The sequence below is a fragment of the Ascaphus truei genome, unplaced genomic scaffold (assembly GCF_040206685.1).
Source record: "Ascaphus truei isolate aAscTru1 unplaced genomic scaffold, aAscTru1.hap1 HAP1_SCAFFOLD_358, whole genome shotgun sequence".
Classification (NCBI taxonomy): domain Eukaryota; kingdom Metazoa; phylum Chordata; class Amphibia; order Anura; family Ascaphidae; genus Ascaphus; species Ascaphus truei.
The window spans coordinates 260,816-286,818 of record NW_027456596.1 but is presented as its reverse complement, the minus strand read 5'-3'; the positions used below and the strand labels follow the sequence as shown (position 1 = coordinate 286,818).

The 26,003-nt window shown below is 42.1% G+C and overlaps 1 protein-coding gene across 2 annotated transcripts in view; it reads right to left on the bottom strand.

Moving 5' to 3' along the window:
• LOC142483699 (C-signal-like) overlaps positions 1 to 26,003 on the bottom strand; it is a 55,488-nt gene that overhangs the window by 4,327 nt on the left and 25,158 nt on the right. The window contains exons 3-4 of one of the 2 annotated variants that reach the window (XM_075583721.1): positions 23,927 to 24,114; positions 4,832 to 4,996 (exon numbers count right to left, since the gene is read on the bottom strand). In XM_075583721.1, the coding sequence (XP_075439836.1) occupies positions 4,832 to 4,996; positions 23,927 to 24,114 (353 nt within the window). The remainder of the gene's footprint in view (positions 1 to 4,831; positions 4,997 to 23,926; positions 24,115 to 26,003) is intronic. The other variant, XM_075583722.1, reaches the window with a different exon arrangement.

Below are 26,003 nucleotides of genomic sequence, written 5' to 3'. Positions count from 1 at the left end.
AGCCAATCAGAATGGCTTTGCTTCAATTGCCTTTAAGATGATGTCATTAAAAGAAACATGGCCGGCCTCACATTGTACGGTAGCCAATCAGAGCGTGGGAACTCCATCCCTACTCTGATTGGCTCTAGTATACTATGTGACAGAGGCTTGGGGGGAGAAAGGATGTGACGTCATTGAAAGCTTGTCACATGGTACTAGAGCCAATCAGAGAGTATATATATATATGTGTGTGTGTGTGTGTGTGTGTGTGTGTGTGTGTGTGTGTGTGTGTGTGTGTGTGTGTGTGTGTGTGTGTGTGTGTATATATATATATATATATATATATATATATATATGAAAAAAAGAAAAGAAAAAACAGGCGCACACCTTCGGCTGGGAAGGGACCCTCTGGACGGCAAAGGTCCTCCAGGTCCTCTATGGTTGTGCTGTATCGGAGCCGTCTGATACACACCGAAGGAAGAGTCTCTGGCAGCAGCAGGCCTCGATGCTCGTGGGCAAATGGCGGTCTCAAGCTAGTCACGCCCTACGCGTTTCGTCACGGATAGTGACTTCTTCAGTGATCCCCTGAAGACTGCATGTGAGCTTCCGCTTCCGGTTCACCGGCTCACCGGCTACACGAGGGAAGTCACGTGACAACGCCAGGACTTGGAGTTACACAGAGAGGAGCGAGTCAACGGCAAATGAGAGCCAATCTCATACACGCTATTTTATTGCTTTATCCTTGTGAGTGGGCATTTGTCAGATTTTATGTTCCTTGTAATACAAATTTTATTATGTTAATGCACTAGGTGTGCGCCTGTTTTTTCTTTTCTTTTTTTCAGATATGTTCAGGGACTGGTGATCCCTTTAAAACGGGCAGCAAGAACCTGGTGCTTTTATCATTGGAACAGGACTTTTAAACATTGAAGGTTTTTTGTATTTTTTCATTTTTTACTTTTTCACTTTTTTATTATTTTGTGTTATTAAACGGTTAGTCGTCTAAACCTATAGAGGTTTTTTAATTTAGTTATAAATAGTGAATTAGTCCATATTGCATTGCATTTTTTAGTCTTTATCAATGTGTATCAGTTTTATAACTAGTCACCCCACCAAGCACTTTATATGATTAGCTCAACTGGTCCTTATATACTAATTAGTTATATATAGAGGCGCAACTTCATTCCTTTGTTTGTTTTGTATATATATTTGCATGATGAAGCCACTGTACAAATTCATGGGTGAAGGGTGGGTATCGGGCCAGTCTCGGGTATCTCACGGGTATCAGGCTGGTGGTTCCACAGGTGACACATGCGGGGATGAAGTGGTAGCCTCACATCTGTGGCGGCACCGCAGACCCGTAGTCTGCGGGGATGAAGCTGTGTGGTCCCACTTCTGTGGGGGCACCGCCGACCCGTAGGTGTGGGGATGAAGATGTGTGCCCCTACTTCTGTGGGGGCACCGCGGACCCGTAGTGAGCACTCGTGAGTTTCCCAGACCCCCATGGGAACCACCCGAGGCCCCGCAGACACCTGTGGGTCTGACCCGGGGCTCCCAGACATCCGCGGGCCTACCGTGGGGACCCAATTGTGGCCCACGGTGACCCAAGGAGACCACCTGGGGGCCATGGTGCTGGCGGGACCCACCAGCAGGCCTCCAGAACCTGTTTGAAAAGGGCTTCTGGTACCCTGTAGGTCTGTCAGGTGCCCCACCAGCCCACCGGGGACTCGCGTAGGGCTGCGTTATGAACCCTGTTTGTAAAAGGATAAATCTTGTATTTATGGGGGGGCACAGGGGGTGGGTTATGTATTTAATAAATATAATGATGTTTATTGTGGGTCACTGTATTGTTTTTATTGTGGGTACTGGGGGTGGGGGAGGGTGGGTTCCCCAACGGTATGTGGGTAGGCCTCCCTTGTGGATAGTGGGTGAGGGTGGTTAGGCCTCACGGGGTGGGGGGTTAGTGTGGGAGGGTATGTAGGCATCCCGAGTGGTGGGTGAGGGTGGGTTAACCCCTTAATGACTGTAGCGGTTAATAACCGCTATGGTGATTGAGGGGTTAGGGGACATTACTTTGGATGTTTTAATTTTTGTCTCTGTTTTGCAGCAGCGGAGGGGCCATGGGCAGGTTGGTGAGGCGCTGCATTATATTTACACATGCATTCATGCTGCTTCGTTACCATAGCACATAGCCGCAAAGGTAAGGAATGATTCTTTATTGATGTGTGTGTTTTATTCATACTGTAGATGTGCAGAGGGTCTCCGGAGCTGAACCGCTGTGGTTTTAGGTCCGGGGACCCCCTGCTCCCCGAGATACAGGCCCCTTTAGGGGGTGCCGGTATCCCTCTGCTTGGTTTACATGCCGTGGTCACATGATCGGGACCTTTAAATGCAGAGGGATACCGGCACCTCATAAAGGGGCCTGTATCTCGGGGAGCAGGGGGTCCCTGGACTTAAAACCACAGCGGTTCATCTCCGGAGACCCCCTGCACATATACACTATGAATAAAAATGTATTTTAAATTTATTTATTTATATTCATGTATTTATTTATTTATTTAGATTTATTTATTTTTTGGGCGGCTGCTGTGTGTGAATTTTTTTTATTGTGGGTAGCGGGGGTGGGTGAAGGGGGTATTAGCCCCAACGATGGTTGTTTAGGGCTTGCGGGGGGGGGGGGGGTAGAGGGAGGGGTTAACCCCTTCATGACCGTAGCGGTATTAACTGCTACGGTCGTGAAGGGGTTAAGTGCACCCGCAACCCCCCCGCAAATCCTAAACTCACACCAAGGGCCAAATACCCCCTTCACCCACCCCCGCTACCCACAATAAAGCGGGCACGGTGGGTTAACCCCTTCATTGCCTTAGCGGCTATCAGCTAAGGTAATGAAGCAGCATTTCTGTATTTTAATAATATTGTGCAGGAGCAGGGGGGGTCCCTTGAGCTTTGATTTGTGGCTCAGGGAACCCCCTGCTCACTGTACAATATTATTAAAAATACATTCATGCTGCTTCGTTACCATAGCACATAGCCGCAAAGGTAAGGAATGATTCTTTATTGATGTGTGTGTTTTATTCATACTGTAGATGTGCAGAGGATCTCCCCGAGATACAGGCCCCTTTAGGGGGTGCCGGTATCCCTCTGCTTGGTTTACATGCCGCGGTCACGTGATCGGGACCTTTAAATGCAGAGGGATACCGGCACCTCATAAAGGGGCCTGTATCTCGGGAAGCAGGGGGTCCCCGGACCTGAAACCAACGCGGTTCAGCTCCGGAGACCCCCTGCACATCTACACTATGAATAAAAATGTATTTTAAATAATTTTTAATGTGCCGATGTTTGCGCAGAGAGAGCAGCGGATCTCTCTCTGCTGCAAACACATCTTGCCCCGCCGGCCTATAGTATCATTGATGTGCATATACAGTACTGTATGTGTATGTTAGGGGTATATAGGGGATGGCTTCAAAGACAACAGCTCGCAAACGCCCCCATTAGTTTTTACATGGCATTGCAGTATTGCAGACAGCGGGAATAAAATGCTTAAATCACAGCCGCGAAAATAACGCAATACACTCCGGGCGAAAACGACACAAAACCGCACATCACCGGGATATTCTGAAATTCGCGGAGCAAGCCGAGTTAGAATAAAGTTGGTCGCCACTGTATATAATGTATACCCTGTTCAGTTATGTAACTGTCACAATGGTTACAAATACTGAGTCACTGACTCAGTAGGCTGGAACAGTGAAGTAGACAGAGCGTTAATCTCCTCAGAGAAAGAGCAGTAGCTGAAATCCGATTAATCAGGGTCTGGGCTCCATAGTGAAACAAGGAAGTGTTTAAGACAAACACAGAGAGACAATGCTGAGAGTCACAGAGTGAGAGACTGTTTTTCCCAGAGAAGGGGGGGGGGGGTAGAAGTGCTCCCAAGATGCGGAAGCTGGTACAGAGGAGGTCTCGGGGCTCAAGGCAGGGCTGAATTTCCCTAGGAAGAAAGGACCCAAGACTATGCTGAAGCAGTGACGTCTACTCCAAAAGACTGACAGATAAGGAAAACACTTTATTGTTGTATGCAGAGGCTGTGTTACCTTGTTCCATATGCCAGGGCATGTTTTGGCTTGGGAACCATTTTAGCTGGCCATGCAGTTAGTGAGGGCGATAGCTATGGTGTAGTTAGCTTTCCCTAAAGGGAATAAGTGTTTATTTCCTATGTTTTATTATGATTTAAAGGGAGAGTATCTAATATGTTTATTTGTTTGTGGCTAATAAACCACTACAGTTAAAGCTTTACACAGTGTCTAGCGTCTTACTGACCCTGCCACGAGGCCGTCCTGCCACAGAATTTATTGTTTGTCATCATAACTCAATGCCCAGGACATACTTGAAAATGAGAGGTAACTTTCAATGTATTGCTTCCTGGTACATTTTTATAAATAAATAAATAAAATAAATGTATTATGCTCTGATGACACAAATCCTATTGGCTTGAGGGAGTAAGGGTTAGGATTAGGGTTAGGTTTTGAAAGTCCTAATGAAGGAGTATTGAGACAACCGTTGACAAGCTAATACACTTTTGATTTTCTTTTAAGACTGGTGTGGAACCCTGTACTCAAATATGCTTTATACCGTATAAGGATAATTTGGTCAAACTAATGTGCCAAGGTTGGCAATTTGAATATAGAATGAATTGAAATATGACACTTTACATTTTAGAGCTTAGTAACATTTTTTACAAAAATGTAATGTTCCCCATCAATCCCTGAGGCTTTAGCACTGGGACACCAGGCATCGTTCATTCTTTAACTTCACCTCCCTTAACCCCTTGACTGTACATGTAATCTCCTAATCTTGATACCTTGCTAATTCGGTAAGAGATGACTTGCATGGATGCGTTAACAGCTAGGGACGTTTGGGCGATGGATCCCAGCGAAGAAGAGATGTTAACCAGAGCAGCTTTCTTGCAGCTGAAATGCTCCTGTGCATAAACGTCTGCGGATTTCTTCAGCAAAGGATAAAAAGTCTGTAGAAAAAATATATAACAGTTTAGTAATAAAATACTTTATTTATGTATAAAATGTGTTACAAGGAAGTAATACATTGAGAGTTACCTCTCGTTTTCAAGTATGTCCTGGGCACAGAGTTATGATGACAAAAGCATAGTTACATCCAGTTGTGGGGTGCACGGTAAGAGGAGGATAGTCCCCCTTGTCTAATATAATGTGTTTTTTTTTTTTTTTTTTTAAACACCACTGACCAGTGGAATCCCAAGTTAGTCATCAAGGTCAAGAGTGGAGAAATGTCCCGGAAGTAATCTTCCATGGCAGTCTGTCTGCAAGAGTGCCAGCACAGAGTCAGGTTACATACAGTAGGAGTAAATGTATGTACTGGAGGCATATGGGTATTCATGTATTGTAAGGATCCGTGAGTCACACCGCCCTCGGCGTGCTCCCCGCTTGCTCCTGTCCGTGACCCGATGCTCCACTTCCTCCGCCTCCTGCGACATGTCATCTGAGCCAGCCACCACCAGCCGCCGTACTAGGGGCATGCATGCATCACGCACGGAGGTAAATGTGAAATCTCCTGGCCCCGCCTCCAGGTTGCACCCACGGTGTGGCGTCGATGGCGCGCACATGTGGCATGCGCTCAACGCGCACATGTACAGCATCATCAATCTTCATCAGCAATCCTTCCCACACCTGTCTCCTGCACCACTACAGCCTATCACAGCCTGCATTGATGACACGCCTCCACTCTGTCTGCCTATTCATTGGTTCCTCTTCCCTATATATTGCTCAGCTAACCCACTGGCAAATCGGCTGAGCATAAACCTTTGTTTCGAAGTGTTCACTGCTACCCTTGCCTCCACAGTCTTGTCTTGAATCTTGGTTCCTAGCTACTCTGTTCCTGACTCCGGCTATCTCTTGGACTCCACTCTTCTAAACTCTAACCCCGACCTCGGCAACATACAGTACCACAACTATCCTCTTCTCTCCAATCCCGACCTCGGCTAAAGTACCTGCAACAATCCGCACCGCTCCAACCCTGACCTTGGTAAGTATCTTCACCATCCTTACCGCTCCAACCCCGACCCGGCTACCTCAACCAATCCACACTCCAGACGCGCCCACTCGGCTGTGGGTGGCGTTATAAATCTATTCCCACCTCGGCCTCGCGGTCACGACTTGTTTGTGGTGAGCACTCCGTTAGAGTATGCTCAGTACCACAAACATGGACCTCGCTGAGGTGGGGCGAGTCTTAAGCACGCATGCCAGCATGTTCTCAAAGATTGAGAGATACTTAGAGCAGAACGAACGACACCTGGACCTGTTACAATAAAATCTCTCTCTCACTCCGTGTGGATCACTCCTCCTCGGTTACAGGAAAGGATGTCCGAAAGATCCCGTCATCGCCAACTTACTCCGAGATACCTTTCTCTTCATGCTGGTACGTCTGGATCCCTTCATCCAGATATTCCTGAACACATGCAACTAGATGGTAATAAATTATTTTCCTCCGAGAAACAACGTCGACGGAACGCTGGTCTCTGCCTGTACTGTGGCAATTCCAGACATCAGGTACTCTATTGTCCCCACAAGTCGGTAAACGCCAACTCCCAATCAGGTCCAGGGGAATCACATTGGGAACACTCTCCACCTCCCCTATCACAAAGAAAACCTTGCCAACCAGGATCTTAATCCCTGTTTCGCTGACCGGCGAGACCTTTCATACCACCACCTAGCATTTCTGGATTCCGGGTCGGGAGACAACTTCATTGACCAAGGCTTCGCTGAAAGGAACAACATCCCTCTCGTCCACAAGAGGTACCCTGTAGGCTTAGAAGCTATTGATGGTCGACCACTACAACCAGCCTTCATATCCTTACAGACTACTCTCTTCCACTTACGTACTGGCGAGGACCATACGGAAGAGATCGATCTGGATGTCATTCTGTGGAGTGCTTCTTGTTCAGAAAACTGCGCTGTGCCCGTCAAAAGGATATGCAGACTGGCTGCTTATGTTTTTGATAAGGCACGGTAAGAGGTCCTGCCGCTGCATCGTACTTTTGATTGTCCCATTGACCTTTTACCCAGTTCAGTTCCCCCTAGGGGAAATTCTTATCCACTCTCTTCCAGAGACTAAAGCCATGAGAGACTACATTCAGGAGAATCTTCAAAAGGGGTTCATCCGGAAATCTTCTTCCCCAGCAGGGTTCTTTTTTGTAAAAAAAAAAAGGACGGATCTCTTCGACCCTGCATCGATTATAGAGATCTTAACAAAATCACCATTAAGAATTGCTACCCATTACCTTCGATTTCGGAACTCTTTGACCGCCTTCAAGGGGCTACCATCTTCACCAAATTGGACTTGCGTGGTGCCTATAATTTGGTGAGAATTCACCAGGGGGATGAATGAAAAACGGTGTTCAACACATGAGACGGCCATTATGAGTACCTCGTCATGCCCTTCGGCCTCTGTAATGCCCCTGCCGTCTTTCAAGACTTCGTCAACAAAATCTTCAGAGATCTCCTCAAGCAGTTTCTTATTGTCTACTTGGACGACATAATGATCTTTTCCAAGTCCATTCAAGAACATGTCAGCCATGTCAAACAGATACTACTACGCCTTTGTGAAAAACATTTGTTCGCCAAACTGGAAAAGTGTCAGTTCCATCAAACCTACACGCCATTTCTGGGATATATAATCTCTGACAGCGGTCTCACCATGGATCCAGCTAAGGTGAAGGCAGTCCTGGAATGGCCTCGCCCTGCTACTCTTAAGGCCGTACAACGCTTTCTGTGCTTCTCTAATTACTATCGCAGGTTCATTCAGAATTCCTCCTCTATGGTAGCCCACATTACAGCCTTGACAAAAAAAAGGTGTGGACCCTGCTTCTTGGTCGCCGGCAGCCATTCAAGCTTTCGATCACCTGAAAAACGCCTTCGTTTCTTCACCCATCCTCATACATCCGGATCCCAAACTACCATTCACCTTAGAGGTAGACGTATCAGATGTCAGGACTGGAGCCATTCTATCACAAAGAAGGACACCCCAAGCCAGACTTCCTACCTGTGTCTTTTTCTCTAAAAAATGTTGTCCGGCTGAGCAAAATTATGATGTAGGTAATCGGGAACTTCTTGCTATTAAGCTAGCTCTAGAAGAATGGAGGCATCTTTTAGAAGGCACGGAGAACCCTATCACCATCTTAACCGACCACAAAAATTTACTTTACATCGAAGGTGCTCGACGCCTAGGTGCTAGACAAGCTCGCTGGATGCTTTTCTTTTCTCGTTTCAATTTTATTATTTCTTTTTTACCGGGTTCTAAAAATGTTAAAGCCGATGCCCTTTCACGACAATTTCTGGTTGACGACAAGACTGAAGATCATCTGGAGACCATACTCCCTTCTAAATACATACTTTCCGCGAACACGTTTGATGCACTGAATGATATTCTACAAAACCAGTCTCACATTCCAGAGGGTCTCGTAGTCCCGGAAGGTCGTCTTTTCACCTCATCACCGTACCGAAGGAATGTTCTAGAATGGGGCCATTCTTCCAAATCACCAGGACATCCAGGAGAACCACCGATCTTGTGGAGCGGACCTTCTAGTGTCCCGGCATTCAGAAGGACATTAAAAAATGTATTGATGTGTGCTCGACAAGTGCTCGTAACAAAACTCGCTGGTGCAAACCACCAGGACTTCTACGTCCCTTCCCATCCCGGACCGTCCATGAAACCACTTGTCCATGGACTTCATAGTGGAGTTGCCTGTTTCTAAGGGGATGAACATCATCTTAGTTGTCGTAGACCGCTTTTCCAAGCTAGCACATTTTGTTCCGCTGAAAGCCCTTCCCAATTCTTCCAAATTAGCAGATGTCTTTGTCAAGGAAATGTTTTCATCTGTATGGAGTACCACATGTCATCGTCTCCGATCGAGGCTCACAATTCATCTCGAAGTTCTGGCGGTATTTTTCTCAACAAATGGGTATATCTCTACATTTTTCTTCGGGGTATCACCCCCAGACCAACGGTCAGACAGAGCGAACCAACCAATCTTTGGAGCAATACATACTGTACATTGTTTTGTCTCAGACACCCAGGATAACTGGGAAAAGGGAGACCAAAAAGCGCACCAGCACAAACGGAGCAGGAAAAAACCAGAACAAAAAAATGATTAAAAGGGCACTTTAATGTGGCAAAAGACCCATCCAATGCATTTCGAACGTCGCAGCGTTCTTTTTCAAGGATAAAACACAATGTGATAACATCCATTATATACCCTCTTACCTGTGGGCCATTTCACGCCAAAAATCAGAACCTGATGACGTCATAACAGAGCGACTCAGTGCCGATCTAAGGGCAAAAGGAAGTACCAAAGGCAGTGTGGCCATTTTGGATGTGGGCAAACATAGGAACACAATAACAAAGCTTTATTGACCATTCCAGCAGAACAAAATACATTGCTGCTAACTGGACAAGCATATTTAAACGAAATAAAGCTGTATTAAACTAAACTAATGCTTAATAAGGGTACTATTATATCAAGGAAAAACATGAACAAGGTGGATTAAAAAACTAGCTGTGTTTCAACTAAGTTATATACAAAAAAAAGTTAAAAATAAAAACCTCTAGACATGATTAAAAAAATGTGCAAGAAAAGTAAATTTAAAGACATACTGCACCGACACACTTTATTCGAGCAAATACCCAGTATGTACCTGGCAGATACCTGGAATGCGCCGCTCCTCACCTCTGACAAGCCCCGTTGCGTTTGCCTTCCCAGCCTGGGTTCATGCCTGGCTGACGGGCGGCTGATCTGTTAAATGATAATGATTAGGATTTAATAGGCTGCAATGCTTCGCGTGTCTACCAGATGGCATAAATTCATGAATTGTAATGCAGTATATATATATATACTGTGCAGTATTGCAGCCAGCGGGAATAAAATGCTTCAATCCCTGCCTGGAAAATAACCCAATGCACTCGGGCAGAAAACAGTCACAAACCTCAATACACCCGGGTATACCCGAATTCGTGGGACTAGCCGAGCTCGAATAAAGTGTGTCGCCAGTGTATTACACATACATACTGCATAACACAGATTGTGTACCTAAATCATAGGAACCAGGGAAATACAACCATTATAAAATATGAAGTATTTATCCACAAGATACATCAAAGAACAATTTAAGCTTACATATTAGCATAATATTTGCATGATAAGGCATAGGTTCAAAGGTTATAATGACAAGAATATAATGTCCAATATAATGACAATTGTCTTATTTAATCTGTATTACCAACTAATTACACCATAATACGTCTATCACAAAAATGTTTACAAAAAATGTGTTAGTTGCCAGTCAATGTTCAAGCCCATAGGGAAGCGCGTTTGGAGAGTGAAGATCCAATACGCCTCCCTACGGTCCAGAAGGTTGATATGATCACCTCCTCTAGATTTAGAAATAACTGATTCAATCCCCAAAAAGGAAAAATTATTAATTCCTCCCTGACCACATTCAGTGAAATGTTTTGAGACTGGATGATTAGTGTCTCTCAATTTTATGAGCCTTAAATGCTCTAACATCCTGACCTTAAGGGCTCTAGTCGTCCTCCCCACATACCTCTTGCCACAACCACATGTTATTAGATAAATCACAAATTGACTTTTACAATTTATAAAACTGTTAATCTTAAATTCCTTATTTGGTAATATATTCACACCATGTGGCGGTGGCAAGGCAAACTGGAAAAAACTTTTGGCAGGCTTCATGTGTTTACATGCACTACAAGAGCAACATTTGAAGGAACCCCTAGTGATAAAAGTTTTTTTGAGACCAGAAGATTTGAGTTCACTTGGTGAAACATGAGTTCCAATTGTTCTCGCTCTACGATATACAAAAGTAGGACCAGAATCCACATATTTTTTAAGGACAGGGTCCATGGATAAGACATTCCAATGTTTTGAAATTATAGAGTTTACTTTTCCACTTTGTTTACTAAATTGTAAAATAAAAAGAGGACATTTGTTTTTTGATTCTGTCAGTCCATGTGAGTCCTGTTTAATACCAATTGTCTTAACATTGTTAACAAGGCGAGAATCTTCAATTGGATGTGTGGGCAACAATGATGCTCTCTCTGTATGTAATGCATTTTCAAATGCAATTGCTAAATGTGATTTGGGGTATCCCCTTTCCAAAAATCTCCTTGTAAGCTCCTCAGACTGAGAAAGGAAACCACTCATAGTGGAACAATTCCTTCTCAGTCTGAGGAACTGTCCCCTTGGTATGGCCTTTATGACATGGGATGGGTGGCAGCTGTCCGCCCTAAGAAAGGTGTTCCTGGCATTTTGCTTCCTATAAACATCCGTTTGGATTTTTTTGTCTATGTCTACAAATAATTGTAGATCCAGAAATTCAATGTGATGGAAATGAAAATTTAATGTAAATCTTAGATTATAAAGATTATTATTAAGATAAGATACAAAAGTGTGAAGTGTAGTGACATCCCCCCTCCAAATAATAATTAGGTCGTCCACAAATCTTTTATAAAAAACAATATTGTGACGAAATAAATTAGTGCTCGAATAAATAAAAAGTGCTTCCCACCATCCCATAAATAAGTTCGCAAAAGAAGGAGCAAAACTTGTACCCATAGCAGTGCCAATAAGTTGCAAATAAAACTTACCATTAAATGTGAAAAAGTTGTGCGTGAGTAAAAAGTGTATAGCGTCCAAAATAAAAGCCGATTGAAAGATTGATATTTCTGGTATCTCAATAAATTGGCGGACCGCTGCCAAACCATGGTCATGTTGTATAACAGAATACAGAGAGGTAACATCAAGTGTTACCCACAGGTAATCATTACCCCATTTAACATTTTTGATCTGATCAAGAAGATCACCAGAGTCCCGTATAAATGAGGGCAATTTCCTAACAAATGGCTGAAGAAAACCATTAACATATCTTGACAGACCATCTCCCAAAGATCCAATATTAGAGACAATGGGACGACCTGGAGGGTCGACCAATGTCTTGTGGATCTTTGGGAGATGGTGGAAGATAGGAATAATGGGATGAGATGGAATAATGAATTTAACCTCGTCCTTCGACAGAACTTCCATAATAACACCTGAGTCAACCAGTTCTACAAGGAACTCCAAGAATTGCGGTGTGGGGTCGGCGGATAGTACACGATAGGACCGGCCATCATCCAGTTGGCGTAATGCCTCCCTGATGTAACCGTCTCTGCCCTGCACCACCACCGCACCCCCCTTGTCCGCACTCTTAATGACCAATGCAGAATTATTTTTCAAAGATTTTAAAGCTAAACGCTCACTTTGATTCAAATTGTCATGATCTATATAGGATAGGGAAAATCCCTGAGCTAGAAGACGAAGGTCTCTTATAACCAGATTTTCAAACATAGTCAGAAATTGACCCTTGACATGAGTGGGGTAGAACACAGAACTCCTTTTTAGGCCTGAATTCCATTCAGAAAATGTAGGAATATTAACATCATCAACCGTCTGTTCAGATAAAAGATCATTCATATCTTGCAGGGTACAAAAATCATTAAATGTATGTAAAGCAATAGATACCGGAGGAACAGAGTCGGATGAGGGGACATCACTCTCGATAGCGTGTGATGGCCCCCCATCTAAATCCTCATCTCCGGTCGACCTAGTAAAATTTGGAATAAAATTGTCAAAAAACTTTTTCAAGGATAATTTCCGAACAAACTTATACACATCAATAGTGGTTTCGAACAAATTAAAGTTCATTGAAGGTGAAAATTTTAGGCCTTTATCCAGTAGTGACAACTCTGTAGGAGAGAGAGCAGTTCCTGAAATATTTATAACATTAGATATATCATTCAAAACTTCTTCCTTTTGGAGGCGGACCTGTAGCCCCCTCCTCCTCCCCCCCCTCCTCCCTCTTCTGATTCTCTTGTGTCCTTTTGAAATAAAGGGAAAGATTTTGGTTGTTGCTGTTGCTGTCTCTGTTGATTAACATTTTGATAAGAAAAAGCATCCTGGGACCTAGGTGGTTGACCCCAAAAGGTGCGTCCACCCCTCCCTCGCCCCCTGGATGGAGCTCCACGACCACGATGATCATCATTCTCAAATGTATTGACAAAAGATACAGAATGAGAGGTAGAGGCAGTTTCTGCATCTGAAACATCAGATTCGCCACTCTGATAATCCACATTCTTAGATTTTAAAATGGACTTATTGGGAGTAGATTTAAACTGAATGAATGATTTATCTTTGTTATTTGATCTTTCCTGAATAGAATTTATCCTCTGCCAATGGTAAACCTGGTTCTTTTCATAGTCATATCTGTCCCGATCATATTTAATTTGTTTTTTAGACATAATACCACATTCCACATTTTTTACCGTTTTGGAGAGAATAACATCAAATTCCTTAAAGCCCTTTAAACCTTTGAAACTGTATAGGTTTTTTTGCAGTTCTGTGATTTGAATATCAAGCTGATCTTTCTCCTTCATTTTCTGAAACACTATTAACTCCATCAAACGAAAAGAGCAGTCATTGAGGGCTGTCACCCATCTATTTTCAAAATCCACATCCGGAAAACCAAAGGAGGGGGCTTTTTTAACCCTTAGTCCTCTTGGGATCCTTTTACATTTAGCATAGTTCTCCAGGCTTATAATGTCCCACCATAAGCGGTTCTTATGAATCAATAAACTTTCCAATTTTTGAAAGTGGATTTTGAGATCAGAGATGTCAGTGGTATCCAAATCCACAATGTTATCAAACACACGTAAAGCTTGTTTTTTTTTCTGTGTATCATCACAAGTGTTGAAAAAATAAGTATCCGAAATATCTTCTAATTCATCCATATTATCCCCTGGTTCCTCCATACCAATATAATGGAACACAAAGGGGGTACTGAAGCCACAAAAAAGTAACTATAAAAGTGTATAAAAAGCAAAAATATAAAAATTAGGGATCTTCCTTTTAAATTCAAAGATTAAGCTCCAAAAAACCTATGCATGTGCGGCTCCAACCTGTATATATTGCAATATGGAAAATAGCTGAAGCGCTCAAATGCAGGTATATCTCAAAATGATAATAAGCCAGACCACTGTACCAGGGTACTAACAATTGATATAGTACCTATTGTGTCATATAATGGGTACTATCCTCCTGAAGACAGGTGGTGTGTGGTGCAACCCACTCACCATATGTCTCATTGGCAGGTTCCCCTGAAATATATGCAAATACTCACATCCTGGTAGGGCAGGCAGGCAAGCTGTGCAGCTACTCAATGCAATACAGGGAAAAGGGAGACCAAAAAGCGCACCAGCACAAACGGAGCAGGAAAAAACCAGAACAAAAAAATGATTAAAAGGGCACTTTAATGTGGCAAAAGACCCATCCAATGCATTTCGAACGTCGCAGCGTTCTTTTTCAAGGATAAAACACAATGTGATAACATCCATTATATACCCTCTTACCTGTGGGCCATTTCACGCCAAAAATCAGAACCTGATGACGTCATAACAGAGCGACTCAGTGCCGATCTAAGGGCAAAAGGAAGTACCAAAGGCAGTGTGGCCATTTTGGATGTGGGCAAACATAGGAACACAATAACAAAGCTTTATTGACCATTCCAGCAGAACAAAATACATTGCTGCTAACTGGACAAGCATATTTAAACGAAATAAAGCTGTATTAAACTAAACTAATGCTTAATAAGGGTACTATTATATCAAGGAAAAACATGAACAAGGTGGATTAAAAAACTAGCTGTGTTGCAACTAAGTTATATACAAAAAAAAGTTAAAAATAAAAACCTCTAGACATGATTAAAAAAATGTGCAAGAAAAGTAAATTTAAAGACATATTACACATACATACTGCATAACACAGATTGTGTACCTAAATCATAGGAACCAGGGAAATACAACCATTATAAAATATGAAGTATTTATCCACAAGATACATCAAAGAACAATTTAAGCTTACATATTAGCATAATATTTGCATGATAAGGCATAGGTTCAAAGGTTATAATGACAAGAATATAATGTCCAATATAATGACAATTGTCTTATTTAATCTGTATTACCAACTAATTACACCATAATACGTCTATCACAAAAATGTTTACAAAAAATGTGTTAGTTGCCAGTCAATGTTCAAGCCCATAGGGAAGCGCGTTTGGAGAGTGAAGATCCAATACGCCTCCCTACGGTCCAGAAGGTTGATATGATCACCTCCTCTAGATTTAGAAATAACTGATTCAATCCCCAAAAAGGAAAAATTATTAATTCCTCCCTGACCACATTCAGTGAAATGTTTTGAGACTGGATGATTAGTGTCTCTCAATTTTATGAGCCTTAAATGCTCTAACATCCTGACCTTAAGGGCTCTAGTCGTCCTCCCCACATACCTCTTGCCACAACCACAGGACCGTAGGGAGGCGTATTGGATCTTCACTCTCCAAACGCGCTTCCCTATGGGCTTGAACATTGACTGGCAACTAACACATTTTTTGTAAACATTTTTGTGATAGACGTATTATGGTGTAATTAGTTGGTAATACAGATTAAATAAGACAATTGTCATTATATTGGACATTATATTCTTGTCATTATAACCTTTGAACCTATGCCTTATCATGCAAATATTATGCTAATATGTAAGCTTAAATTGTTCTTTGATGTATCTTGTGGATAAATACTTCATATTTTATAATGGTTGTATTTCCCTGGTTCCTATGATTTAGGTACACAATCTGTGTTATGCAGTATGTATGTGTAATATGTCTTTAAATTTACTTTTCTTGCACATTTTTTTAATCATGTCTAGAGGTTTTTATTTTTAACTTTTTTTTGTATATAACTTAGTTGCAACACAGCTAGTTTTTTAATCCACCTTGTTCATGTTTTTCCTTGATATAATAGTACCCTTATTAAGCATTAGTTTAGTTTAATACAGCTTTATTTCGTTTAAATATGCTTGTCCAGTTAGCAGCAATGTATTTTGTTCTGCTGGAATGGTCAATAAAGCTTTGTTATTGTGTTCCTATGTTTGCCCACATCCAAAATGGCCACACTGCCTTTGGTACTTCCTTTTGCCCTTAGATCGGCACTGAGTCGCTCTGTTATGACGTCATCAGGTTCTGATTTTTGGCGTGAAATGGCCCACAGGTAAGAGGGTATATAATGGATGTTATCACATTGTGTTTTATCCTTGAAAAAGAACGCTGCGACGTTCGAAATGCATTGGATGGGTCTTTTGCCACATTAAAGTGCCCTTTTAATCATTTTTTTGTTCTGGTTTTTTCCTGCTCCGTTTGTGCTGGTGCGCTTTTTGGTCTCCCTTTTCCCTGTATTGCATTGAGTAGCTGCACAGCTTGCCTGCCTGCCCTACCAGGATGTGAGTATTTGCATATATTTCAGGGGAACCTGCCAATGAGACATATGGTGAGTGGGTTGCACCACACACCACCTGTCTTCAGGAGGATAGTACCCATTATATGACACAATAGGTACTATATCAATTGTTAGTACCCTGGTACAGTGGTCTGGCTTATTATCATTTTGAGATATACCTGCATTTGAGCGCTTCAGCTATTTTCCATATTGCAATATATACAGGTTGGAGCCGCACATGCATAGGTTTTTTGGAGCTTAATCTTTGAATTTAAAAGGAAGATCCCTAATTTTTATATTTTTGCTTTTTATACACTTTTATAGTTACTTTTTTGTGGCTTCAGTACCCCCTTTGTGTTCCATTATATTGGTATGGAGGAACCAGGGGATAATATGGATGAATTAGAAGATATTTCGGATACTTATTTTTTCAACACTTGTGATGATACACAGAAAAAAAAACAAGCTTTACGTGTGTTTGATAACATTGTGGATTTGGATACCACTGACATCTCTGATCTCAAAATCCACTTTCAAAAATTGGAAAGTTTATTGATTCATAAGAACCGCTTATGGTGGGACATTATAAGCCTGGAGAACTATGCTAAATGTAAAAGGATCCCAAGAGGACTAAGGGTTAAAAAAGCCCCCTCCTTTGGTTTTCCGGATGTGGATTTTGAAAATAGATGGGTGACAGCCCTCAATGACTGCTCTTTTCGTTTGATGGAGTTAATAGTGTTTCAGAAAATGAAGGAGAAAGATCAGCTTGATATTCAAATCACAGAACTGCAAAAAAACCTATACAGTTTCAAAGGTTTAAAGGGCTTTAAGGAATTTGATGTTATTCTCTCCAAAACGGTAAAAAATGTGGAATGTGGTATTATGTCTAAAAAACAAATTAAATATGATCGGGACAGATATGACTATGAAAAGAACCAGGTTTACCATTGGCAGAGGATAAATTCTATTCAGGAAAGATCAAATAACAAAGATAAATCATTCATTCAGTTTAAATCTACTCCCAATAAGTCCATTTTAAAATCTAAGAATGTGGATTATCAGAGTGGCGAATCTGATGTTTCAGATGCAGAAACTGCCTCTACCTCTCATTCTGTATCTTTTGTCAATACATTTGAGAATGATGATCATCGTGGTCGTGGAGCTCCATCCAGGGGGCGAGGGAGGGGTGGACGCACCTTTTGGGGTCAACCACCTAGGTCCCAGGATGCTTTTTCTTATCAAAATGTTAATCAACAGAGACAGCAACAGCAACAACCAAAATCTTTCCCTTTATTTCAAAAGGACACAAGAGAATCAGAAGAGGGAGGAGGGGGGGGAGGAGGAGGGGGCTACAGGTCCGCCTCCAAAAGGAAGAAGTTTTGAATGATATATCTAATGTTATAAATATTTCAGGAACTGCTCTCTCTCCTACAGAGTTGTCACTACTGGATAAAGGCCTAAAATTTTCACCTTCAATGAACTTTAATTTGTTCGAAACCACTATTGATGTGTATAAGTTTGTTCGGAAATTATCCTTGAAAAAGTTTTTTGACAATTTTATTCCAAATTTTACTAGGTCGACCGGAGATGAGGATTTAGATGGGGGGCCATCACACGCTATCTAGAGTGATGTCCCCTCATCCGACTCTGTTCCTCCGGTATCTATTGCTTTACATACATTTAATGATTTTTGTACCCTGCAAGATATGAATGATCTTTTATCTGAACAGACGGTTGATGATGTTAATATTCCTACATTTTCTGAATGGAATTCAGGCCTAAAAAGGAGTTCTGTGTTCTACCCCACTCATGTCAAGGGTCAATTTCTGACTATGTTTGAAAATCTGGTTATAAGAGACCTTCGTCTTCTAGCTCAGGGATTTTCCCTATCCTATATAGATCATGACAATTTGAATCAAAGTGAGCGTTTAGCTTTAAAATCTTTGAAAAATAATTCTGCATTGGTCATTAAGAGTGCGGACAAGGGGGGTGCGGTGGTGGTGCAGGGCAGAGACGGTTACATCAGGGAGGCATTACGCCAACTGGATGATGGCCGGTCCTATCGTGTACTATCCGCCGACCCCACACCGCAATTCTTGGAGTTCCTTGTAGAACTGGTTGACTCAGGTGTTATTATGGAAGTTCTGTCGAAGGACGAGGTTAAATTCATTATTCCATCTCATCCCATTATTCCTATCTTCCACCATCTCCCAAAGATCCACAAGACATTGGTCGACCCTCCAGGTCGTCCCATTGTCTCTAGTATTGGATCTTTGGGAGATGGTCTGTCAAGATATGTTAATGGTTTTCTTCAGCCATTTGTTAGGAAATTGCCCTCATTTATACGGGACTCTGGTGATCTTCTTGATCAGATCAAAAATGTTAAATGGGGTAATGATTACCTGTGGGTAACACTTGATGTTACCTCTCTGTATTCTGTTATACAACATGACCATGGTTTGGCAGCGGTCCGCCAATTTATTGAGATACCAGAAATATCAATCTTTCAATCGGCTTTTATTTTGGACGCTATACACTTTTTACTCACGCACAACTTTTTCACATTTAATGGTAAGTTTTATTTGCAACTTATTGGCACTGCTATGGGTACAAGTTTTGCTCCTTCTTTTGCGAACTTATTTATGGGATGGTGGGAAGCACTTTTTATTTATTCGAGCACTAATTTATTTCGTCACAATATTGTTTTTTATAAAAGATTTGTGGACGACCTAATTATTATTTGGAGGGGGGATGTCACTACACTTCACACTTTTGTATCTTATCTTAATAATAATCTTTATAATCTAAGATTTACATTAAATTTTCATTTCCATCACATTGAATTTCTGGATCTACAATTATTTGTAGACATAGACAAAAAAATCCAAACGGATGTTTATAGGAAGCAAAATGCCAGGAACACCTTTCTTAGGGCGGACAGCTGCCACCCATCCCATGTCATAAAGGCCATACCAAGGGGACAGTTCCTCAGACTGAGAAGGAATTGTTCCACTATGAGTGGTTTCCTTTCTCAGTCTGAGGAGCTTACAAGGAGATTTTTGGAAAGGGGATACCCCAAATCACATTTAGCAATTGCATTTGAAAATGCATTACATACAGAGAGAGCATCATTGTTGCCCACACATCCAATTGAAGATTCTCGCCTTGTTAACAATGTTAAGACAATTGGTATTAAACAGGACTCACATGGACTGACAGAATCAAAAAACAAATGTCCTCTTTTTATTTCACAATTTAGTAAACAAAGTGGAAAAGTAAACTCTATAATTTCAAAACATTGGAATGTCTTATCCATGGACCCTGTCCTTAAAAAATATGTGGATTCTGGTCCTACTTTTGTATATCGTAGAGCGAGAACAATTGGAACTCATGTTTCACCAAGTGAACTCAAATCTTCTGGTCTCAAAAAAACTTTTATCACTAGGGGTTCCTTCAAATGTGGCTCTTGTAGTGCATGTAAACACATGAAGCCTGCCAAAAGTTTTTTCCAGTTTGCCTTGCCACCGCCACATGGTGTGAATATATTACCAAATAAGGAATTTAAGATAAACAGTTTTATAAATTGTAAAAGTCAATTTGTGATTTATCTAATAACATGTGGTTGTGGCAAGAGGTATGTGGGGAGGACGACTAGAGCCCTTAAGGTCAGGATGTTAGAGCATTTAAGGCTCATAAAATTGAGAGACACTAATCATCCAGTCTCAAAACATTTCACTGAATGTGGTCAGGGAGGAATTAATAATTTTTCCTTTTTGGGGATTGAATCAGTTATTTCTAAATCTAGAGGAGGTGATCATATCAACCTTCTGGACCGTAGGGAGGCGTATTGGATCTTCACTCTCCAAACGCGCTTCCCTATGGGCTTGAACATTGACTGGCAACTAACACATTTTTTGTAAACATTTTTGTGATAGACGTATTATGGTGTAATTAGTTGGTAATACAGATTAAATAAGACAATTGTCATTATATTGGACATTATATTCTTGTCATTATAACCTTTGAACCTATGCCTTATCATGCAAATATTATGCTAATATGTAAGCTTAAATTGTTCTTTGATGTATCTTGTGGATAAATACTTCATATTTTATAATGGTTGTATTTCCCTGGTTCCTATGATTTAGGTACACAATCTGTGTTATGCAGTATGTATGTGTAATATGTCTTTAAATTTACTTTTCTTGCACATTTTTTTAATCATGTCTAGAGGTTTTTATTTTTAACTTTTTTTTGTATATAACTTAGTTGCAACACAGCTAGTTTTTTAATCCACCTTGTTCATGTTTTTCCTTGATATAATAGTACCCTTATTAAGCATTAGTTTAGTTTAATACAGCTTTATTTCGTTTAAATATGCTTGTCCAGTTAGCAGCAATGTATTTTGTTCTGCTGGAATGGTCAATAAAGCTTTGTTATTGTGTTCCTATGTTTGCCCACATCCAAAATGGCCACACTGCCTTTGGTACTTCCTTTTGCCCTTAGATCGGCACTGAGTCGCTCTGTTATGACGTCATCAGGTTCTGATTTTTGGCGTGAAATGGCCCACAGGTAAGAGGGTATATAATGGATGTTATCACATTGTGTTTTATCCTTGAAAAAGAACGCTGCGACGTTCGAAATGCATTGGATGGGTCTTTTGCCACATTAAAGTGCCCTTTTAATCATTTTTTTGTTCTGGTTTTTTCCTGCTCCGTTTGTGCTGGTGCGCTTTTTGGTCTCCCTTTTCCCTGTATTGCATTGAGTAGCTGCACAGCTTGCCTGCCTGCCCTACCAGGATGTGAGTATTTGCATATATTTCAGGGGAACCTGCCAATGAGACATATGGTGAGTGGGTTGCACCACACACCACCTGTCTTCAGGAGGATAGTACCCATTATATGACACAATAGGTACTATATCAATTGTTAGTACCCTGGTACAGTGGTCTGGCTTATTATCATTTTGAGATATACCTGCATTTGAGCGCTTCAGCTATTTTCCACACCCAGGATAACTGGACTGACCTTCTTCCCTGGGCTGAATTTGCGCACAATAATCTGTGCAGCTAATCCACCATGGAGTCGACTTTTTTCATAAATTATGGGTTTCACCCATCTCTCCTGCCTATCGCCACACCCAGTTCTGGGGTACCGGCAGCAGATAACAGAATACGTTTTCTACAGGATTTGTGGAGAAAGATCCAAGAGAATCTTAGGAGGGCAACTTCTAGACAGAAGACTCAGGTGGATAGTCACTGTCGCAGGATCCAATAATTCAGCCCAGGAGAAAGGGTGTGGTTATCATCTAAAAATATCCATCTCATGGTTCCCACGCTAAAATTGGCACCTAGGTTTCTTGGACCCCATTCCGTGGTGGAGAAGGTTAACCCAGTGGCATATTGCTTACGCCTTCCCTCATCTATGAGGATTCCCTCAGTGTTCCATATCTCCCTGCTGAAAGCAGCTATCCGGAACTCTCGCTTCACTGACTCTTCCTCATCTCCAGCCCCTCTGTACAGGGCCAACAAGAGTACATGGTTCAGTCCATCGTGGACTCCAGGATCTCCACAGGATCAATCCAATATCTGGTGCACTGGAGGGGTTTTGTACATGAGGAGCGGTACTGGATTCCTCACCACCGTCTCCATGAACCCACCTCATACGGTGCTTCCACCTGAGATATCCTCTCAAGCCTTCCTGGAGACGCCGAGAGGTCGCTCCTGAGAGGGAAGGGTACCGTAAGGATCCGTGAGTCACGCCGCCCTCTGCGTGATCCCCGCTTGCCCCAATCAGCGACTGGGTGCTCCGTTTCCTTCGCCTCCTGCAACACGTCATCTGGGCCAGCCTCCACCAGCCGCCGTACTACGGGCGCATCACACGCGGAGGTAAATGCAGCATCTCCTGGCCCCACCTCCAGGTTGCGCCCACGCGTTAGCATCATTGGCATGCGCTCAACCCGCGCATGTACCGCGTCATCAATTTTCTTCAGCAATCCTTCCCACACCTGTCTCCGGCACCACTACAGCCTATAACAGCCTGCATTGATGACACGCCTCCACTCTGTCTGCCTATTCATTGGTTCCTCTTCCCTATATATTGCTCAGGCGGCCCACTGGCAAATCAGCTGAGCATAAACCCTTGCCTCCACAGTCTTGTCTTGAATCTTGGTTCCTAGCTACTCTGTTCCAAACCCCGGCTATCACTTGGACTCTGCTCTTCTAAATTCCAACCCCGACCTCGGCAACGTACCACGACTATCCTCTTCTCGCCAATCCTGACCACGGCTAAAGTACCTGCAATGATCCGCACCTCTCCAATCCTGACCTCGGCAAGTATCTTGACCATCCTTACCTCTCCAACCCCGACTCGGCTACCTCGACCAATCTACACTCCAGATGCCCGCATGCGGCTGTGGGTAGCGCTATACATCTATCCCCATCTTGGCCCTGCGGTCACGCCTTGTTTGTGCTGAGCACTCCATTAGATGAATGTTTCTAGGAGTGCATGTATGAGTATGTAGCGGTGTTTCCTCCACCCTCTGGGAGATTTGCCTGCTACTAGGTGTGTGATGGTGCATAGTACCTGTTGGTGTATAGGAGAGCTGAGGTTCCGCCGATGGTAATGGGGAAACAGGACTGGCTTTTGTAGTAGATGCTTGATTCGTTCTATAAGTGCTAGCGCCTCCATCCACCGCAGGCTCCAGCTTTGCTGAAGACAGTCCCCACGGTAGAACCAGTCCTTCAAACTCCCCCATGATTGACTGTAGACTCAGGCAAGGAGTATATTGAAACAGGAGCATCTCTATTGCATCCACTGCATACAGCATTGTTATACAGCGCATACAGTTTCTCTCTAAGGTCTCAAACCTCTGGATGATTCCTGTACCAATTAGTATAATTGGGGCCTTGTCTCTTCATCTTGCTGGTTCACAGTCCCATTATGGCACTGATCATATAGTCCCACCCCACAGGGTGAGACAGCAGCTCTGAGTACCTACTCCACACTAGGGTACTCACAGACTCAACTACATTTAGACTTGCCTCTTCCCTAGTACAGAGGGGAGGGTACAAGGTCTGCACCCAGGATTGGGCCGCACACAGACCATGTCACACCTCCACCCCTGTCACTCAGGGAAGCTGCTCGGGGGTGGGGAAAACCCAAGATTGGTCCTGTCATTGCCTGCACTGTTACCAGGGCTTACATGACAGTCAGGGCAAAATCGTAGCCAAGCAGGCATGGCTACAAGTATTTGCATATATACGCACACGTGAATGCTTGTTTGACCTGGTGTATTGTTGAGTGTTAGCCATATTATAACTGTCTCTTTGGCCCTATATGGTGCCTTACAATCTGTTGGACCTGGATACTGAAGTCCTACACTGCATATAGGGGATTATTTTCTTTGCTACATCGGTTTGCACCGGTTTTGTAGCAGTGAATAAAAAATTCCTCAGCGACTGCATTTAGTCCTATGAGTTAAATATGAGAAATCCCTAATCCAACCGAAGCCAGAAGGAACAATAGCTGGCATATCGCTGTACCTGGCTTACTAGCAGTGGTCCAACCACATTGGTTTTGTACACGCTCATCATGTCTTCAGAGTCCACGTTCTCCAGGCTCACGGATGTCATCACGCCGGCGTTATTGATCAGCAAATTCAGCCCCGAACCGTTCAGCTGTTTTTCAACTTTCTTCATGGCTTCTTTAATGCTATCGATATCAGTGGCATCTGCAAACGTCCAAAATAAATACATCGAAACAATTGGAGAAGGCTTTAAATGCTCAGGGCCATCTCTACTAAACAGGGCTAAGCCCTAAGGCACCTTCTGTCTCTGGAAAAATTGGAGAAACAGAACGTGGACCTTTACTTTTATGAAAAACCTATTAACATGTATTTTTAAAAGTCAAGAATTGAAGCCACAGTATATATATACTGTACACCGCAGTTAATACTGTATCAGTTATATGCAGGTTAATATTTAGAGCAGTAACACACGGTATGGCATTTTGTTTCCATTTGTTTATTTTAAGAATTAATGTTGGTGAGTCCGGGAGATTAAAATGGCCACCACAATAACTTCCAGGTTCGGGAGCATGCGAATGATTAATGATGTTATCAATCTGGATGATTAAAGTTCCCGGGGATATCCTAAGGAACTTCTAGAAAGAGAGATCATAAGGGTACGTAATATGGATCGTAAGGATATGCTAATTCAAAATAGATCCAAGACAAAAAACAAAGAAGGTCAAAATATAAAAAATGACACTCTTAATGTGGCCTTCATTACAGATTTTAATTCTGTTCATAGGGACATTGAAAAGGTTTTTAATAAACACTGGGGTATATTGTGCAATGATCCCATTTTGGGATCACATCTAAATACTAAACCACGGTTTATTTATAGGAGAGCCAAAAATATCAAAAACTTGTTAGCACCTAGTGATGTTTTTATAAGTAATAATAATACCACATCGCATAAGAATTGGCTAGGGTCTAAACCAAAGGGCAACTATATCTGTGGTAAGTGCACAATTTGTAAATACCAACATCCTGACAAACATACATTTTATTCGCAAATCACAAAGGAAGTTTTTAATATTGATGACTTTATTTTATGTACATCCACACATATTATATACTTATTGGAATGTGCGTGTGGGTATCAATACGTAGGCAGAACCAAACGCAGCCTTAAGGTCCGTATCCAGGAACATGTCAGAAATATTAAAAATGGTTTTGAAAAACATAGTGTATCTAGACACTTCCTGATACACCATAATAAAGATCCGTCAAGTCTCACTTTTAAGGGGATTCAGTTTATTCCTGTTAATAGAAGAGGTGGGGACAGAGTCAAAACACTATCTTCCAAAGAGACATGTTGGATACACAAGTTAGATACTATGTCCCCTAAGGGGTTAAATGAGGATGTGGACATTTGGGCACTTTATTAAATCTTTAGCCCTCCGCCCCTTTGAACCTAGGGGATGTACTATTGATCTTTGTATCTCTGTTTTCCTTGCTTCGTTCTATTCCTTATTTCTAGTTACATCTTTTTATATAATTAATGATGGTGTCTATTTTAAGTCAACTAATATTGTGTTTCTTTTATTCCAGCATGTTTTAATTATTTATGCTAGGTTTTGTCTATATGTAAGTTTTAATTTAATATGTATTTTTCCTTTTGTTAATAAAGTTGTTGTTTTAAAAGTAAGTTACACATCTTCCCTATCACACTGACCATTACCTATTTTAGATGATTGGTTTATTCTTAATTGGTCAACAAATAAGGTATCTCTGTGAGGTATATAAGACCTCTGGGTAATGGCCTAATTATTCCCTGAAGAAGTAGTTAATTCTACGAAACGCGTTGGATGATATTTTCTATTGCCTTATATCTGCCTATTCATTGGCTTTGCCCTGATTTTACCAATCCTATGTGCTGTTTTGGGCCTTTGTGAGAGACTCTGAGAGACAGTATCAGCTCCCTGCCGATTCCACCACTGCTGTGGAGACAGTGACGTCATCACACAGCGTCCCGCGACGGAGCGGCATCGTGGCACGCCAAGTGTGCCCCTGCAAGCTGCGGTCTAACCTCCGTGCAGAGGATCCACCTGCTG